The sequence below is a fragment of the Xyrauchen texanus genome, chromosome 33 (assembly GCF_025860055.1).
Source record: "Xyrauchen texanus isolate HMW12.3.18 chromosome 33, RBS_HiC_50CHRs, whole genome shotgun sequence".
NCBI classification, from domain to species: domain Eukaryota; kingdom Metazoa; phylum Chordata; class Actinopteri; order Cypriniformes; family Catostomidae; genus Xyrauchen; species Xyrauchen texanus.
The window spans coordinates 17,985,655-18,005,167 of NC_068308.1; the positions used below are offsets into that span (position 1 = coordinate 17,985,655).

At 39.2% G+C, this 19,513-nt stretch overlaps 1 protein-coding gene across 7 annotated transcripts; it reads right to left on the reverse strand.

The window, feature by feature from the left end:
* Nucleotides 1–149: 149 nt before the first annotated feature.
* Nucleotides 150–18,709, reverse strand: LOC127627206 (ubiquitin carboxyl-terminal hydrolase 42-like). Of its 7 annotated transcripts, XM_052103490.1 has the most exons (16): nt 18,616–18,641; nt 17,362–17,406; nt 16,789–16,856; nt 16,515–16,585; nt 16,305–16,387; nt 16,003–16,114; nt 11,071–11,211; nt 10,886–10,986; nt 10,624–10,777; nt 9,892–10,530; nt 9,634–9,728; nt 8,584–9,546; nt 6,450–6,694; nt 2,511–2,686; nt 1,035–1,085; nt 150–935 (listed from the first exon to the last, which is right to left on the reverse strand). In XM_052103490.1, the coding sequence occupies exons 2-16, from the start codon at nt 17,376–17,378 to the stop codon at nt 906–908; spliced, it is 2,946 nt and encodes a 981-aa protein (XP_051959450.1). In that variant the 5' UTR covers nt 17,379–17,406; nt 18,616–18,641; the 3' UTR covers nt 150–905. The 7 variants fall into 7 exon arrangements, with proteins under 7 accessions (XP_051959450.1, XP_051959449.1, XP_051959453.1 ...); XM_052103489.1 differs by lacking the exon at nt 17,362–17,406 and having other exon boundaries at nt 18,616–18,709; XM_052103493.1 differs by lacking the exons at nt 16,515–16,585; nt 16,789–16,856; nt 17,362–17,406; nt 18,616–18,641 and adding exons at nt 11,430–11,464; nt 12,899–12,998 and having other exon boundaries at nt 16,305–16,335.
* Nucleotides 18,710–19,513: the final 804 nt, after the last annotated feature.

Here is a 19,513-nt window from a genome sequence, read left to right on the forward strand (position 1 = left end):
CAACTCATTGTAAACAAAGTGAGAGAAAATAGTAGTTTCAGACATTAAGGCCGTTTCCTCTCACTCAACATATATACACTGTATACATTTACTTTGACATACTACAGTCAAATGAATAAGGTGGTAATGAATATAACCATTTATAACCATGTTTTTTTTTTGCTGGGGTAAAAAAACATTAATGCATATCCAGAAAACATAATCTATGAGTGGCTTTACAGAAAGTGTCTATTGAACTCCTGCTACAGGACCAAAAAACAAACAGCTGATAGAACAGTTCAACTTAAATTCAATCTTGACTAAAATCAAAGTGGATTCAAGAAAACATAACAAAAGATGCAATGAACTTGCATTCTAAAAAGGTTTGACTGAAGAATTTCAGAAAGAGCATAATACAGTGAGATGCCAAAAAAAGGGGTACAAGAGACAGCAAAACAAATATCTTATGTCCTCAAGTGTGTCCAGGTTAACTGTGATGTAAGTGCACATGCTCCATTTGAGACAGTACTCTCAACAGATATGTGAAAATGGTGACATCATAACTTGAAGCAAAGAGACAAGCAGTCTTGTGCCGCCAATGCAGCATATAAATGTTCTTCTAATTCCAAAGTTTGTATCCTTAAAGGGAGAACTTGTCTCATCTTCACATGTGAAAAAATCCTGAGTCTATGTATGAGCAGCAATTCTGATGTTAAGCTCCAGGCTTTTTTTAAGTAGCATATATTAATTTTATATACAATTTCTTTAAATTATCAAAGTTAATTTCTGTACAGTGTACTAAAAAATTCCATTGCTTTAAAAAAACTGCAACTTTAAAATGTGTTTTGTGGTAAAAACACAGTATGTTCAAAAATGTTAAACACCATGTCAGGTCTTTTTGATGTTGTTGTTGTTGTTGTTGTCTTTCACATATTTGTATGGGTGGTTTTCAGAGTCTTGAAAGAAAGGGAGAGGACACGAGGGAATTAGAGGTGAGCTTGTTTTGTAGAGTGTACACCAATAAATTCTTGCATATTTTATACAAGCTTTCTTACCTTGGGTGTAAGGGAAATATCACTTTCCCTTTTCTGAGGATTTGTGATGGCCTGTAAAAAACAAAAAAATCATAATTTTATCAGTTATGCAACCATGACAACTTTTCTGAATTATATGATACTATTTTACATTTTGCTTTACACATAGAAAACAACATTGGTGCAGTCTCCTTCATGTGGGGTTATACAGTCTTAAAAAACAATAAAAAAATTTATTGAATTTTTAAACATCCAGTGAGCGGCAGTTCTGCAGATGGAAACGGCTTGTTGATGAGAGAGGTCAACGGTGAATGGCTAGACTGGTTTGAGCTGACAGAAAGGCTACAGTAACTCAGATAATCACTCTGTACAATTGTAGTGAACTGAACAGCATCTCAGAATGCACAACACGTCGAACCTTGAGGCAGATGGGCTACAACAGCAGAAGACCACGTCAGGCACATTATTAGAACCACAGTGTTCATAATAAAGTGCCCAGTGACTGTAGAAGTACACTGTACAGTATGTTATCTTTCATAAGGAGCTAATCAGCTGGGAGCTTTTCAGTAGATTTTATGGAAATGTAAAAATGAAACATTTATCATGGTTAAATGCAGAGAATAAAAGAAAGTACTCCTATACTGATATCAAGCATTTTCACTGTTTAAAATACATTCAAATTCAATTAACCAGTTTCTTAGAAATAAATCATAACTTCAGCTAGTTTAAGTGGACCACATCCTCCGATTGTGTAATTCTGACTGCGGTGATAGTAATTACATTGATCACATGGAAATATTGACAATATAATAACTTCATAATCTGGGTTAACTAAATCTAACAAAAATTATACAAATAATGTAGCCCTTTTCTTATTTACTAAATGATGAAAGTCCTTTGTGGAAAGTGGCCAGAACTTTGAAGCTTGAAAAAGCACAAAGTCAGCATAAAATAATCCATATGACTCCAGTGGTTAAATCTTAAACAGCGATTTAAGTGTGGGTAAGAAACAGATCAATATTTAAGTCCTTTTTTCTCTCTGATTTCTATATTGATCTGTTTCTCACCCAAAGTGATTGCATCGCTTCAGAAGACATATTAAAAGGCTGGAGTTGCGTGGATTATTTTTATGATGCCTTTATGCGATTGTTGGAGCTTCAGAGCTGAAATATTCTTCTAAAAATCTTAATTTGTGTTCAGCAGAAAGAAAGACAGACATTCACATCTGGGATGGCATGAAAGTGAGTTAATGATGAGAGAATTTCATTTTTTTCCATGTATGTTATATGTATGCAATATAGTTACATGCATTTATTGGCATTTTTTAGTACATTTCTCTTGTTTTCTAGCCTTTATATACTCCTATGCCTTTGAATGATTAACTTGTACATTAAGATTGGCAAAGATTTTAATACTTGCAAAACTGCATTTTTGTCAAACTTAAGCTGTACAGCTTCATCACATTACATTTCTTAAAATGTAGAGGAGCCCACTCACTTCAGCATCTGAAAGGATCCTGTGGTTGGCATTGTCCATGTCTCTATCTCTATTTGAGAGTGCTTTTGTGCTGTTGACTCTGGTAGCGTGTTCGCAGCCTTTGTAGTTCACATCTTTCTCCACCCCAGTATGACAGATGTCAAGTTCACATTCACTGTAACTTCTCAGGCCAATAGCTGAAAAGTAGAACACATTTCACAAAAATTAGTTACATTTCTTTGAATGTAGTAAAGCGCACTTTTGGATGTCTGAGGAGGGTTTTGAAGAACTTCACAGCAATTTGAGGTCAACCACTCCCACTGTCTAAAATCTCATTTCTAAATGGAAACTTTTCCAGTCACTAACAATCTATCCATACCAGTTTTTGCACCAGCACAAACAAAGAGATGGTGCAAGTGTTTTTTTTAAATGATGGAAAACATCTCTGTTACGTACGTAACCTCGGTTCCCTGAGACGAAGGGAACAAGACATTGCATTGATTAACACATATGGGGAGTGCTTTCTTACACAACCTAGTTGAAACCTCTCTACAATAACGTCGTTTACGTTCTTAAAGGAAGAGCATAAGTATATATTTCGCCAACAAAATATCAGTTTTCTAAACAGAGAGGACTTGTGAAGCGCATTGAGAAAGTCTTTGCTTGGAGTCGGACATTCCTTTTGTGCATCCTCCATAGCATACAAAGAACTGATCAGACAGTCTGAACTGGCGGGTATGCTCAACGTATGCGTGTAGCGCCCGCACAGGGCATAACAAATGCAATGTTTATTCCTCATCCAAATTAAATGGAAAATCATCTTGTTCCTTTAAGGAACTTTATGAATAATAAATCATGCCAGATTGTGCCTTGCGCCTGAGAGAGGAGATCCCTCCTCAGTGGTATTTCCCATGGCGAGTTGTACAGCATATATATCATTTCCGGAAACCAAGGCTGAATAGAATCATTTCCTTGTCCTCTCGGACTTTGCATATGACAGAGTGAATCAAGCACACTGGGGGAAAATAAATATTTGCATTTCGCTGGCCATTTGTGGGCAATTGCGTCTGCTCCCAGTGGGGCGTGGGACTTCGAGTACCAGAGGGGACAGTGGGTGTTCCCCACTGAGGCAAATAGATAGATTTCTGCTTTGCTTCTACTTTACAGTTTGACGGTGAAGTCTCCATTCGCACGGTATCACCCCTTGGCGTGACAATAGGTCCGCGCTGTAATTTAGGTGGCCTGGGACATGTTGCGCTCAGGTAGAGGAGACTATGCTCGCTCCACAGGAGGTGGTGACGTGTCAGCCTCAGCAGTGGTGGTAAATGAATTCCACCATGGCGGTTTAAATATGCCAGAAATGTCATGTTGTCTGAGTTAACCAGGACATGGCAGTTCACCATTTCTGACTGAAAATCCTTTAAGGCTAGGAATAAAGCTGATAGTTCTAGGCAGTTGATGTGCCACCCTTTCTTCGCACCTGTCCAGGTGCCAAAAGTCTGGTGTCAATCGCACACCGCCCCCCAACCTGTGTTGGAAGCATCCGCAGTCACCACTTTCCACATGACAATCTGCCCCACCATGACACCTCACTGGTACAAGGTAGGAGCTGTCCAAGGTGTTAAAGCAGCTATACTGTGGCGGGATATAGTGATGCACATATGGTGCCAAGCATGTCGTGTCACATGTCGCTTGAGCAAGCACTGAAGAAGTCTCATGAGTAAGAGATGCCACTGACAAACTTAGCTTTTTGAAACAGCTTCAGTGGAAGTGTTCTCCCCAGTTTGAAATGAGACAGACAGAGGGGTGAGAACCGCATCAAAGCACTTTGTGAATGTGCGAGTAGCCAGAGTCTGTCCAAAGTATCTATCAATGCAAACCAATCGTGTAGGTGTCCATGCGATAGGATCCGCTTCTGAGTAATCATTTTGAACGGGCGCTTTGTGAGTGTGCAATCCAAATGTCTCAGATTCAGGATTGGCCTGAAGCCCATCATCTTTCATTGGGACAAGAATATAACGGCTGTAACACCCTTTTTGCCTTGACAATTTGGCACAACCTTAATCACCCTTTTCACAAGGAGATTGTGTATTTCGGCTCGTAACAATGGCATGTCTTCGGACGAAACTGTGGAAGACAGAACGCCATTGAAACGGGGTGGCCAGCATGAAAATTGGATAGTATAAACATGTTCGATCATTTTTGCACCCATTCTGAAATACCCATTAGGCCTTACCACACATCCTCATAACGGGACAGAGGGCAATTTGGTTTGCTCACCGTATGATATAATGTGCCGCTCACCATAGGAAAGTGGTTGCGCATAATATGTGGGCTTTGAAGAGGAAAGGGGCTCTTTATTGAGAATGCATGAGCATCTCGTGCATTTGCAACGAGTGCTGTATTATTTTTTGCATTTAACAGCAATATTCCTTTCCAAACAAACAGCAGTGGGGAGATAGGGAACAGTGTTTTGTGTCTCCAATCAAGCATTCTTCAGCACCGTCCCGGAGGCAACCGCAGGCTCTGCATTCCGGGTGGGGGGGGGGTTCCCTTCTGTGCAGGGTTTGCGCCGATACGGCTACTTCGTTTGGACCATGGCTTGCGTGGCCTCACCAGTTGCTCGGCGGCAGCAGGTGCCGGTGCTGAGGCAGCAGGTATGGGGCTTTTTGTCGGACGCTGGCTTGAAACAGTGCGAGGGCTAACTGGCTGTGATGTACTCCATTTTGGCATAAACTGTTTCATAGCCTATGATTTCTGTTGAGTCGTGACGTTACGCTCAGCAAATTTATTCACAGAGCCACCAGACCATCCAAACAGAGAGGCTTTTTCCTTATTACTAATTTCTGTGAGGGTAAGCCATACTTGTTGATCCAGATACCAGATTGCCCACTGACTTGCCGATGGCCAGTGCAGTGACTTTCGTGGCATGCGGCGCTATGTCTGTAGCAGCGTGGAGCTCTTTGAATGCCTCTGGATCAAAGCCTTGCTCGTCCATTTGCTTGAGGAGCTTGGCATGAGACTCTCCACACAATGGTGGAGTGCTGATCAGCTGAGTATGCTTTTCCAGCCACTGCGGCAAAAAATGGCTTGGAAAGATGTATGTATGATATGGATGTATGAGATATATATATATATATATATATATATATACACATAATATACAATTGCTAATAAGGATACACAACTCCTGCCGAAGCACTGCGGAGAATCAGGATGCGGAGGCCCATTCACAAGTGAAGAGGAAAGCGGCAAGGCAGAGCACTGCAGGGGAGCGGAGAGTATTCATGTTGCCATGAAGATTCCACCCACTGATAATGTAGTCAACGGCGAAGGGTAGAGGGCTTCTAAACAAGAGATGAATCGCTGTCTTGAAGGAAGAAATTCTGAGAAAATGGTGTTTTCGCACCTGCTTTTATAGCGGACAGCTTCGTGCCAAAACAGGCGGGGCTCAAACACCATAGCAATATAAGAAAATTGCCGTTATTGTAGAGGTTTAAACTAGGTCATTTAAGAAGGCACTCCCCATATGCATTAATCAACACAATGTTAAGTGTACTGAGTCATAAGGGAACAACAACAACAGCATGCGCCATTTTTAATATTACTCTTGATTATTACGCTTGGTTTTTCAGAATGTTAACCATTTTATAGGTTTAAAACTGTATTGACTGAACTCACATAATGTGTGACTGTTTGTTGATGTCAGGCAAACTGAAGACATCCTGTGAAGTATTGTGCATATATCAGTTTTTCCAATTTTTCTGTGAGAGTTTCTTTTAAACCATAACCAACAAAGTTTTAAACACTAGTTCTTGACACAATGACTGTGTTACACGAGTAGGCGTTCGTTCACTGTCGTGTGTTAAGACAACAAATGCTTTGTGGTTACATTAATCTCTGGATGTGGTTTGAAGGATTGGATCACATTTATGTTAATACCAGACTGGGCCTATGTACCTTTATGTCCATTGAGTTTCTGGTCATCCAAGTTATCTCGGTTGACACGCTGAAGAGACGCAGAGCTGTGGTGGTGACTTCCTCGCTCTGTACCATTCCTAGCTGTAGAATCATGCTCTTCATGCCTCTGAGTGAAGTCTCTCTCAGACCTCTCCTTGTCCCACCTCCTCTTCTTTTTCTTCTTCTTTTTATGTTTTTTCGAAATGCTATCACAGTTCCACTCTGATGGGTTCTTCTCTGAGTGTCTACAGATGGAAAGTCACAATGTTCAATTAGGTCACTGGTAACATCTTGCCACAGACACACTACACAGATATGTGCATATTTTAAGCAAGGGCTGGGTAAAAATATAGTTTTTCAAATAAAAATCTCATGACTGATCTTTAACTCGATGCACACCCTTATTCAATGCAGGTAAATTACTTGCATATCTGACCAAATTTCCGACTATTCAACTAAAATTGTCTGACTAGCAAATGGCAGGTAAATGTTCAGTTTTCAGACTGAGCAATGTAGTGATTTTTTCACTACATGTTGAGTTAGTTTGATGTGTCCGTGTAATGTGTGTTCATAGACAAAACCGATAAGATACATGTAACTCCTTTTTCACTCTTAAATCTTGACATTTGCATTCTCCTTGGCAATCATGATTTCAAGTTTGATCACACTTTAAAAAAAAAAAAACACACACACACACACACACACACACACACACACACACACACACACACACACACACACACACACACACACACACACACACACACACACACACAAGGCCTTTAATATGCTTTATACCATGGTCTGTTCGAATACTCGATTCTGAATGGCTGGAATGCATGCAGTTCAAACCATTGACTACACAGGTAGTTCAGGTCAATTTGAATCACCATTTGATATTAATGTGCTGTTTGTAACCCTAGCAACATAACATTACAGAGCAAGCAGAGTGAGCTATATTAACAGAAAACATTCCCAAACCACTTTCATCAGCATTGCTAATATAATGGAATTCAGCTTGTTTTACATGGAGGTTCTTCACCGCCACGTCGTGCATTTAAAATCGTTTATCACAAACCTAGCCATGGATTATCCCTTCCTTAATCTATCTATTTGACCGGTTTTCTGATAGCTACCTGGCTGGCTGGATGTTTGCCTTTCTGTAATGTCTGTATAACTATCAAACTTAAAAACTACTGTGGTTTAAACTTTCCCACAATGCTTTGTCAAGCCAACATCAAAGTCTGTCTTGATAAACTTTACCTATCTAGTAACTCCTAATGTAGGCTAATTCATTACTATTCAATACTCAGTATGTATTTAAAGGTGCTATATGTAATATATTTACTGTACTAAATCATATAATGACCATAATATATCATTAACAAATTAGGAAACATGCCAAGTTGAAATACTGGCTTCTCCGATAACAATGCTACAGACAGTATATTCTACTTTAAAGTTTCCAATCCAGGCAGGAATTTCTGTTTATGTTTTGGCCTGTGTGATCCCGCCCACTGCCCAATAGTATTTAGACACCGCCGGGTTTCCAGATTTGAACAAGTTTGCAGGCAAACAACACTGCGTGCTCCAGCCATGGAGCCAGCAAATGAACTGGATCAGAGATTATAGATTCCACCCGACCTAAAAAGCCTCGCCATCCCTTTAAAACCACAATGCCTTTGGAAAATGGAGACAGCTTAAAGCCCAGAAATTCTTTATAATGGATGCTGAGATGGCTAATTTGCATGTCAACATTCTGGCAACACGCATGAGTTTCAGGTCTGGGGTGGGGCAGACAACTCTCCAATATTACCCATTTCAAATGCTTGTTGTGAATCTTACATTTAGCACCTTTAAGTAAATACACAGAATGTGTTTTATAAATAATTCTGCTTTTTTTTCTGTCATTAAAAGAACTGGCTCCTAAGCATCATTTGTTTTATGAAAAGGCAATGCAATAGAAAGACATAATGCAATTGAAATATCATTGTAAAATATCTGCAAACGCTAGTACATACAGACTGAAGATGTATCTATCACAAGTTAGTAAAATTAACTGTCATGTGGGCAAACTTCCAACAAAGATCCAATGGTTTTTGTCTATAAACCTCAAATAAAACATATTACTCACCTGTGTTTATCTTTGTTTTTCTTTTTCTTCTTGGGTTTCTTGGCCCGGCAATCATCTGAGCTTACTTTCGAGCCAACTGAAAGGCTGTGTTTCCTCTTGTAACGTTCAGGCAGCATTGGAAATGAGGATTTACCTCTCGAGCTTTTCTCATGAACAGTATGGATTTCTCTTCCACGGCCACTTTCCCCCCCACGATGGCAGTGGCTGGAGAAGCCATTCCTGTTATTGTGTCCAGAGGGACGATGAGTGTCATATCCACTTGCAAATCTCCAATCCCGATTATCCCACTCTCTACTCCAAACATGTTCCTCTTTGGACCTTCTTCGGGAGTGGTGGTGCTCTCGACGGTGATGTGTGAATCGGTCCCAGTGTCGCTCGCCATCACGATCTCGGTGAAAATGATCTCTACTGGTGGAGCACTCCCTGCCGGGACGACACTCTCCTTCCAGTCGATGGCTGTGTCCACTGTGCCCATAGTGGTGCCTGTTTTTTTCATAATTTTCCCTATGGTGCCTGTACCGGTCCCTGTCCCTGTCCTTCAGGGTAGAAGAAAAGAGTGGTTGTTCTAAAGACCTATTCCGGTACTCATCTTGTCTCCTTCCATCCCCAGAGACAAACTTGCATGTGTGTGATGGTTTTGAGTCTCTGCCTTCCCCTTCATTGCACCACTGTCTCTCCTTTAACCTATGTGGACTTGTGTGACCATCACCTGCATAGAAGCTCAGACTATGGTTGGCCTGAAAGTCTGGCATGCCAACCACTGCATGGGTGGCATGGCTCTGAGTCGACTCAACCTTTGAGGCTGCAAGGACATGAAGGTCACTGTTGGTAGTCTTAGCGACCAAAGAGCCATTAGACGAAGGTGCAGACTGTACATGTGTAGCAGACTTTGTTAAAGAGTCCCGGTTTGTCTTTTTGCTTGGGGGTGAAGAATGTTGGCCATCTGTACTTGGTGGTTTGGAGCTGTTAGATGAATGAACAGAACCAGAGAAATGTTATTTGATCTGAAACCTGAAAAAGTTGCAAAAATATGGTTATTGAGCATCTAACCTTGATTCACTGAATCCAGGCTTGAGGTTGAACTCCACGTCCAAACTATTAGACAGATTAGTAGTTTGAGATGAATAATGTGGCGCACATGTAACCTGATGAATGCAGAACAAATATACATTTACTTGACAAAACAATTACCAGTACAAACAATCTAACTGATTCAGTCTCGAATCAGCCTAACAAATTTAAACATCTTAATACATGACATGAAGATACCACCAACAGTAAGTAAGGTCTGTTTTTAAAATGATGTACCTTCTCGGTGTGATTAAAACCATTGGCTTTGGTATGGCCATTCTGAGATTTTTTAGGAGATCCTGATCCATTTTCACTCACATGCAGCTCTGGAAAGCCATTTGATCCGTTTGTTTTAGAGGTAGGCAGAGGCAGTGAAGTGGAAATGTGGGACTGCATTTTGGGAGCAAGATGAGGTTTAGTAGTTCCATTTTCCAAGGTTCCAGCCTCTTGGTCAGATTCCTCAGAGGATTCCTGACCATAAGGAACCAGGAAAGCAGCTGCAGTGTGATTGATGGGAGTTCCATTGAGTTGCTTGGCCTGTGGGAAACCTGAGGTATTTGTTGAGGTGCTGGAGGAGGTGGGTTGAGAGTGAGAGGCTGAAGATGAAGAACAATTAGGGCTTGACTGGGTCTGAGTAGACCTCACAGGCTTGCCCTGACCAATGAGAAATGTCAACTTCGGCCTCTTGGATGAGTCAGGAATGCCCATGGGTCGAACAAGCTTGTTGGACAGAGATGTGGAAGAGGATGAGGATGCAGAAGAGGATGGATGGGACAGGGCAGAGCCTGCTTTGGTCACACCATAAAAGCATCTGTTGGGCTTTGAGCCACTATGGTTCTTCAAAAGAATACCATTCCCGTTGACGTATGACGAGTTCTACAAAGTAGAGTGAGCATATGAAGAAAATCCCTTACCCAAATAGTATCCTATTCTACAGTGATTCGAAAATGTGTTGTTCTTTTGCAGTACCTTCATCATATGAGGTGGTAGTTGTGGGCCAATGAAGGATGTCGAGGTGTACTGAGGCCCATTCATCTTGAGTGGAATGGATGGTCGTGGAGATGACTGGCCAGGAGTATGGTTCTTCTGGTAATAGTCACTTCCATTTTTCAAGTCAGGTGAACTACATATAAAATGGGCAAATTATGATGAGACTTTTCAGAAACATTTAGGATTAGAGCCAGCAATACAGTCTTGATTCATGTCTTGAGAATTTAATTTAGACCTTTACCTGATGTAGAACAGCAAGTACGCTTGCTGATTAAGCACTGTTCTTATATCGCTGAGAGATACAGATGAATCGTTCATCTGATACCACTGTCCATTGCTTGCCTAAAATACAGGATTGTGGCAAACACATAATCAGGTTGCAACCTTATGATAAAACAGGCTGCAGATCTGTACAAGATGACTTACCTTTACATAGCAGTAGTAGTGCCCAGCATGGCAACTAAAGCCAGAATGAACCAGCACAGCATACAGAGTATAGATTTTCGGCTCCCCATGAGACTGGGACATGAACGGGCGCAAATTTAAATACTCGGTATATCTCACATCCTGTGAAAAAGGAAAGCCCAAAGCTGAAAATGTAGATTTCAAATACTTGCAATAAAGTGTAATGACCCCCCCGCCCACCATACACCCCTCAGACTTAAAATAAAAAAGACAGAAAGAAAAAAGAACAGAAAAAAGGCTCATGAAATTAGTGTAAAAACATGTAGAAAGGTGACAGGGTTGTGTGTGGGTGGGGGGGGGGGGGTCAAGCACAAACTCACTTTCTAAGCTCACAATACACTCTCGACAGAGATGGCTGAACATCAACATGTAAATGGAAACAAAAGCAAAACAATTCCGGTGTGAACAAAACTCAGCACAAAAGTGTGATCGTGTGAAGAGTAAAGATGATAGAACAGTTTGCAAATCAAAGATTTGGATATGTTCAAACTTTTATAAATGCAATGAGAACAGAACTTTAGTAGCCACCAAAACAAGAACTGCTTTGAGGTTTAACGTAAATTAATAGATATAAATTTTTACAAGGAATTTTAAACTTTATAGACAGCATTTGTGGCATAATGTTGATTACAACAGAAAATACTTACGACTGCATTCAGTAAGGCACATATAGTCAAAGTAAACGGGTCAAATACACAAAATATTTAATTACACACTTTCAAAGGCATAGACACAATACTTAAAGGGAAAGTTCACACAAAAATGACAATTCTTTCATCATTTACTCATTTCATCCCAGAAGTGAAAGACTTTCTTTATTCTGCAGAACACAAATTAAGATATTTAGAAGAATAACTTGGCTCTGTAAGTCCATACAATGCAAGTGAATACTGACCAGAACTTTGACTATCCAAATCACATAAAGGCAGCATAAAAGTAATCCATACGACTACAATGGTTAAATTAATATCTTCAGAAGCAATATGGTCAGGGAGGCTTCAAAGAAGCCTACTGCAACATTAAAGGAACTGCAATTTTTGGCAAGTAAAGGCTGTGTGCTACATGAGTGGGAAACAGATAAATATTTAAGTCCTTTTTCACATTCTTATTCCTTTTGTTTTTTTTTGGCAATTTGCATTCTGAGTGCATAACGCCAGGTCAGGGCTGGTCAAAGGTAAAGATTTATAGAATAAAAAACTTAAATACTGATCTGTTTCTCACCCAAAACTATCATATTGTTTCAGAAGACATTCACCTGCATTGTATGGACCTACAGAGCTGAAATATTCTTCTATAAATCTGTGTGTAATGCAGATGTAAGGAAATCATACAAATCTGGGATGGCATGAGGGTGAGTAAATGATGAGAGAATTTTCATTTTGGGGTGAACAATTCCTTTAAACATACTACATATTTACATGACTCTTGTGTGATTAAATCACTTACTAACCTTGTCTTGTAAAGTTATCCAGTATTTTAACTTTATTGTCTTGACAGCAGAATGCCGGTAAACCCTGTAGGTCTAAATCACGGTAACTTTTGCACCATAACCAAAAAGAATGACTTTGAGTTTTTGGTTTTCATCATTGACTTCTGTTTTTGAAAAAGCTGTTGTGTTATCCTGTCCATGATCAGACGTATGTAGAAGAGGCGATGGAAAATGTACATATTAACAAACAGCTGCTTCATTGTTTGGAGCACTAGAGTAGCAGAACTGCAGCCAAGAAACATGCTGGCTCTGTTCCGGTTATGGTCTGCAGTCCCTTCTGACAAGTGATTTCGATCTTACCACGGTGTTTAGAGCAAAAGCCCCTCTCATATCTGTTCCGAAAGTGCTGTTGAACTTTCACTGGCCGGAAACGCTGTCTTGTCCGTGAGTGAATTCTCCACTGTAATGCAATGTCATGCATAAGGCAGTGCAGTGATTGGATGGAAGCATTCCTTCCCATGAATAATGTGGAGAAACGCTCAGAATCTAATGCGTACTCTCTAACCAATAACATCTCAGAATTTACACATATAGCTCACATTTTGAGACATTGCTTCAACTTTCGTTTTATAAACCGGAAAAACGAAATTGCTTAAGAAAATGAAAAATTAACCACTTACCACTTAGTATTAAACTAAGTGATATAATTGTTTTCAGTGCTGTGCAATGTGTACATAACTCTTAACAGATCAAAACATACACTGGCGGCCAAAAGTTTGGAATAATGTACAAATTTTGCTCTTATGGAACGAAATTGGTACTTTTATTCACCAATGTGGACTTCAACTGATCACAATGCATAGTCGGGACATTAATAATGTGAAACGTTACTAGTACAATCTGAAAAAAATATTCAGAATTTCTTAAACTACTTCAAAGAGTTCTCAATAAAAAATCCTCCACATGCAGCAATTAAAGCTTTGCAGACCTTTGGCATTCTAGCTGTCAGTTTGTCCAGATAGTCAGGTGACATTTCACCCCACACTTCCTCTAGCTGCCATAGATGTGGCTGTCTTGTCGGGTACTTCTCAGGCACATTACAGTCTAACTGATCCCACAAAAGCTCAATGGGATTAAGATCCATAACACTCTTTTCCAATTATCTGTAGTCCAATGTCTGTGTTTCTTTGCCCACTCAAACCTTTTCTTTTTGTTTCTGTTTCAAAAGTGTTTTTTTCTTTGCAGTTCTTCCCACAAGGCCTGCAGCCCTGAGTCTTCTCTTTACTGTTGTACATGAAACCGGTGTTGAGCGAGTAGAATTAAATGAAGCTGTCAGCTGAGGACATGTGAGGCGTCTATTTCTCAAACTAGAGACTCTGATGTACTTATCCTCTTGTTTAGTTGTACATCTGCCCTGCCACATCTCTTTTTGTCCTTTGTCTTTGAAGACTGTAGTGTACACCTTTGTATGAAATCTTTAGTTTTTTGGCAATTTCACGCGTTATACAGCATTCATTCCTCAAAACAATGATTGACTGACGAGTTTCTAGAGAAAACTTTTTCTTTTTTGCCATTTTTGACCAAATATTGACCTAAGGACATGCCAGTCTATTGCTTACTGTGACAACTCAAAACAAACACAAAGACAATGTTAAGCTTCATATAATGAACCAAATAGCTTTCTACTGTGATTGATATTATGGCAAGTGATTTTCTAGTACCAAATTATCAATTTAACATGATTACTCAAGGATAAGGTGTTGGAGTGATGGCTGCTGGAAATGGGGCCTGTCTAGATTTGATCAAAAATTACTTTTTCAAATAATGATGGTGCTGGTTTTTTTACATCAGTAATGTCCTGAATATACTTTGTGATCAGTTGAATGCCACTTTGAATTAAAGTACCAATTTCCTTCCGAAACAGCAAAATATGTACATTATTCCAAACGTTTGGCCACTAGAGTATGTTTTGGGGTTTCATGTCCTTTTAAAACTGAATACTCTGCATTTTGAAAAAAATATATCTTTTCAAACAAATACACACACACACATATATATATATATATATATATATATATATATATATATATGTATGTACAGTTGCTATAAAAAGTCTACACCCCCGTTAAAATGCCAGGTTTTTGTGATGTAAAAGAATGAGACAGATAAATCATGTCAGAAATTTTTCCACTTTTAATGTGACCTATAATGTGAACAATTCAATTGAAAAACAAACTGAAATCTTGGTGGGGGAAAAATGAAAATGAAAAATCTTACAATAACCTGGTTGCACAAGTGTGCACACCCCCTTATAACTGGGGATGTGGCGGTGTTCAGAATTAACCAATCACATTCAAACTCATGTTAAATAGAAGTAATTACACACCTGCCATCATTCAAAGTGACTGATTAATCACAAATAAAGTTCAGCTGTTCTAGTAGGATTTTCCTGACATTTTCTTAGTTGCATCTCAGAGCAAAAGCCATGGTCTGCAGAGAGCTTCCAAAGCATCAGAGGGATCTCATTGTTGAAAGATATCAGTCAGGAGAAGGGTACAAAAGAATTTCCAAAGCATTAGCTATACCATGGAACACAGTCATCATCAAGTGGATAAAATAGGGCACAGAGATATTACCAAGAACTGGACATCCCTCCAAAATTGATGAAAAGACGAGAAGAAAACTAGTCAGGGAGGCTTCCAAGAGGCCTACAGCAACATTAAAGGAACTGCAGGAATTTTTGGCAAGTACTGGCAGGCTGTGTGCTACATGTGACAACAATCTCCGTATTCTTCATATGAATGGGCTATGTTGTAGGGTGGCATGTCACAAAAACATGGCTTCACCAGAAGATTAACGTTTTGGAATGGCCCAGCCAGAGCCCAGACCTGAATCCAATTGAACATCTGCGGGGTGATCTGAAGAGGGCTGTGCACAGGAGATGTCCTCACAAGCTGACAGATTTAGAGCGCTTTTGCAAAGAAGAGTGGGCAAATATTGCCACGTCAAGATGTACCATGCTAATAGACTCCTACCCAAAAAGACTGAGTGCTGTAATAAAATCGAAAGGTGCTTCAACAAAGTATTAGTTTAAGGGTGTGCACACTTATGCAACCAGGTTATTGTGAGTTTGTTTTATTTTTCCCCCTCAAAGATTTCAGTTTGTTTTTCATTGAATTGTTCACGTTATAGGTCACATTAAAGGTGGAAAAAGTTTTACATCACAAAAACCTGGCATTTTAACAGGGGTGTGTAGACTTTTTATATCCACTGTGTGTGTATATATATATATATATATAAATAAATTTAATTACTCTATTATTTTAACCTGTTACAAGCCTTAGTTTTAATAACTATCCTGCATTATGGTGACATCTCATTGTGATGGATCTGGTTACACAAGTTTATCCAGGTTCATAGCAAGCGATTACAGAATGAACTGCTAAACATTTATGACACACTACCTTTGTAATTTTTCCTCCGTTGAAGTTGGCGAACCGCTTTAGAGAGACAGTGAGAACATTAGAACTCCGATGTATGGTGAATCTCTTTGAGGCAGTAACCATTTTCTTACATCTGCCAAGACAAATAGATAACTATCAGCTTAATGGAAAGTGAAATGGAGGGCACAAAACCTGTCACCCATTTTGGTGCATTATTCCAATGATTAAAAACGTTTTAAGACAGGTTGTAAACTGTAAAAAGGCCCTCTTTTCAAGAGTGGGAAATGCAGGAGAATGGTGTTAATATGCAGAGAAAAACTTACTTGAAGCATTTGTAAGCGTTATCACCATCAAGTTGCTCAGGCTTAACAAATTGCTCGAATGCCTTAGTAAGTGTCTGAGCGGTCTGCAAATACATACAAATAGAACAATGGTTCAATTTAATGATAAAAACAGTCTAAACCAATCTATGAGCTCTGAACATGTTTATTGCTTCATCTTTTAAGGCAATTAATTTATTAAGTTTCCATTACCTTAATCTCCAGTGAAATGTCCAGATAAGGGTCAAATGAGTCAGAGACTGCTTTGCAATTCAAACATTTGACTGTAAAAAAGACATGTGCATTAACAACTGTACCAACAGCAGAAATCTGACACACAGATTTAGCATTTAATCACATTCAATCAAATTCTAAAAAAAACATGCATGTAATATGGCAGAGCTTTAGACACCAAAATTAACATATAAATGTCTATTGTTAGAATATGCAGAATTCAGAAAGAACAGATGAGAAATATATGACCAACCTCTGGATCTCAGATAACCTCCAAATATCTGATGTACAAATGTGGTTGCTTGCGTTTGCCTGTCCAGTCTAACAAAATAAAATATTAATCTATTAACCTGGATACAATTATGCAGACAACAAAGTGTTTGATTTTAACAGCCTCTGTCATAAATATTAGTCGTGTTCTTAAAAGAGTGAGTAAACATTTTTAAAACACTGAAAATTTCAAAAGTCAATGCATAGATGAATCAGGAAATATATTTTTCATGCCTTAATTTGCTTATAAACTGGCAAACATATATGAACTTCAGGGCTTAACACTAAGGATTTTCTCTACTAGACCAGTTGGGCCAGTGCTTCAGATTTTTACTGGCCCAACCGGTCTAGTCTATAGAGTTTACAGATTGAGTCAAGTCATTACGCCACCACAAGGACTTGTGAATTGGGCATTCCAAATTGGGGAGAAAAAAAAATAAATACAAATGTCCCCCAAAATGTGTTCACATTTATAATTTGCAAGATATGATTTATGCCTTATGTAATCCCATACATGCGCTTTACAGATATAAATTCATAAATAAATAATATTAACCTCAGTCGTCCTGCCATTTACACATGTGCTTTTAAGCCAAGAGTTCTGTGGAGGAGATGATGGGTTTTCGGTCAAGTTTTCACAAGAAGGATCAAAGATTTAGTCACAAAGTTAAAAATGTAATTATTGGCTGAGAGAACAGACTTGCTACTAAATCGGTTGAGATGTGTAATATACAGTAGGTAGATATTAGGCCTAACAACCCAAACAAGACCAACACTTACTGATATACATAAAACAAAAATACCTGTATGGTCCAGAAATGAGACATGTAACAGGTGTTTTATGAGGATTATATGAAGTAGACTGTTTCAAATATTCATCTTCACCCTGCAGCTGAACAGCTGTGATAATAATATCCTTATAGCCAGAGTGATCTTGCTTCTTTTAATATCAAACAGCATTATCATGTTGAACTAATGTTTACGTTTTGAAACATTACCTAATTAAATGTATACTTACATTTTGGATATTGAGCAGCTTGTGATTTCCAGACACGTGTATAACTGGGGTTTAACAAAGTTTATTACATCTCAATTCGGTGCTTCATCTCTAAAGGCGAATTAATGAGAAAATGTGTTTGTTTTTGTTCAGTGGGAATAAAACTAGCGCACTGTCCCTTTACGAGAGCACATGCACATTAAACAGACTCTGCTGCACAGAAAGAGATGATGATGAGACATTATGCACGGAGAGACATGGATTTTCAGTCCTATAGAAAGAAACTGTTGATTTCTTGTGTTCCAATGTGTGGATTACTACTTTTTCACCAACATGTAAAAATGAAAAATGTGGGGATTTCACGCACTGTGAAAACAGAATGTGTGGGGATACTTAAAATGTTGCACAAGACGTTAAAACCCACTACAAAATTCATTGTGTTTTTTTCCTGCTATTTTCTACACATTGCTAATAGCTGCTGCTAAGACACTTGGAAAAGAGCGAGGACAGTGCTAGGAGAGTGCGCTCAGAGTCTGCGCGATATTGTGCGTGCACACGACTGTGCCTCGGCGCAAACAGTAAATTATGCATTTGCGATAAATATACTCGCACTTGCTCTTCGGTTAGAATACTTTGTTTGCTCCGTGTAATTTCTGTGCTCTCTCGCTTTTTGTTTACTTGCACTAATGTTATAAATGCAGCACTGGCCCGATCAGGCAAGTAACAGTTCTAGCAACTGCCCCGAATCTTTCTCAAACTGGCCCCGGGCCATCGGGCAGTCCTTATTGTCAAGCCCTGAACTGTTAGACTCACTTGTTTCCAGGCAGGCAGGACTTTTGCATAGCATCCACTGTGTACCTCAAAAATTCATGAGCATCTTCTTGACTTCCGAATCTGAAATGCTTTCCAATGCCTGGGGAAAGAACATATTTTTTTTATAAATAAATAAAAACCATCAGTGGACCATGTAATAAATAACTGTCACCCCATTATCACTTAAAGGGGTCAAGACATGAGGAATCAAATTTGCCTTATATATAAGATGTCATTGTACTATAAAAACATACTGCAATTTTCAGAACAGAAAACTTCCTCAAAAGAAAAAGCATTTATTTAAACCTAGCTACAAAAACAGCTTGTTTGTAATTTGTGGGACTTGTGACATCACAAGAACCAAATACATCTGCATATGACTGCCTCTTGAGCAAGACATCAATGCCTATTTTTCGTCATTGCACCCTTGGCCCAACCCACTGGTGCTCAGTCAGTTACACAGGTGAAGAGGAAAGAGATGGGGCCTGTCATGGGGGATTCATCCAAAGTCGACTTAAACAGAACAACTTCATGTGCTTATCTGGATTTAAATGTTTTTCTACATAAAAATTTTGATAAGTTTTGATCGTTATCATGCATCTCGCACCACTTTAAAAAGATGTGATGTCAAGTAATAAATCTAAAAATAATGTCGCCCTGGTGAAGACCAACATCTCATCTTTGGCCTGTTGAAGCCAATTGTAGCACCCAACATCACCATGGATTGTATTACGTTTGTGTATTTAGAAGATTTCATCATTGATTGTATGCGTTTTTGGCTCATATCAGCGTGGCTGTATTGGAAGGGCTGCACGATGTTAGCCAATCACAACAATGGGCGTTTACATTGAAGTCAGACAGCTTAAACCAAGCGTTTCAGACAGAGGGCCAGAGACTG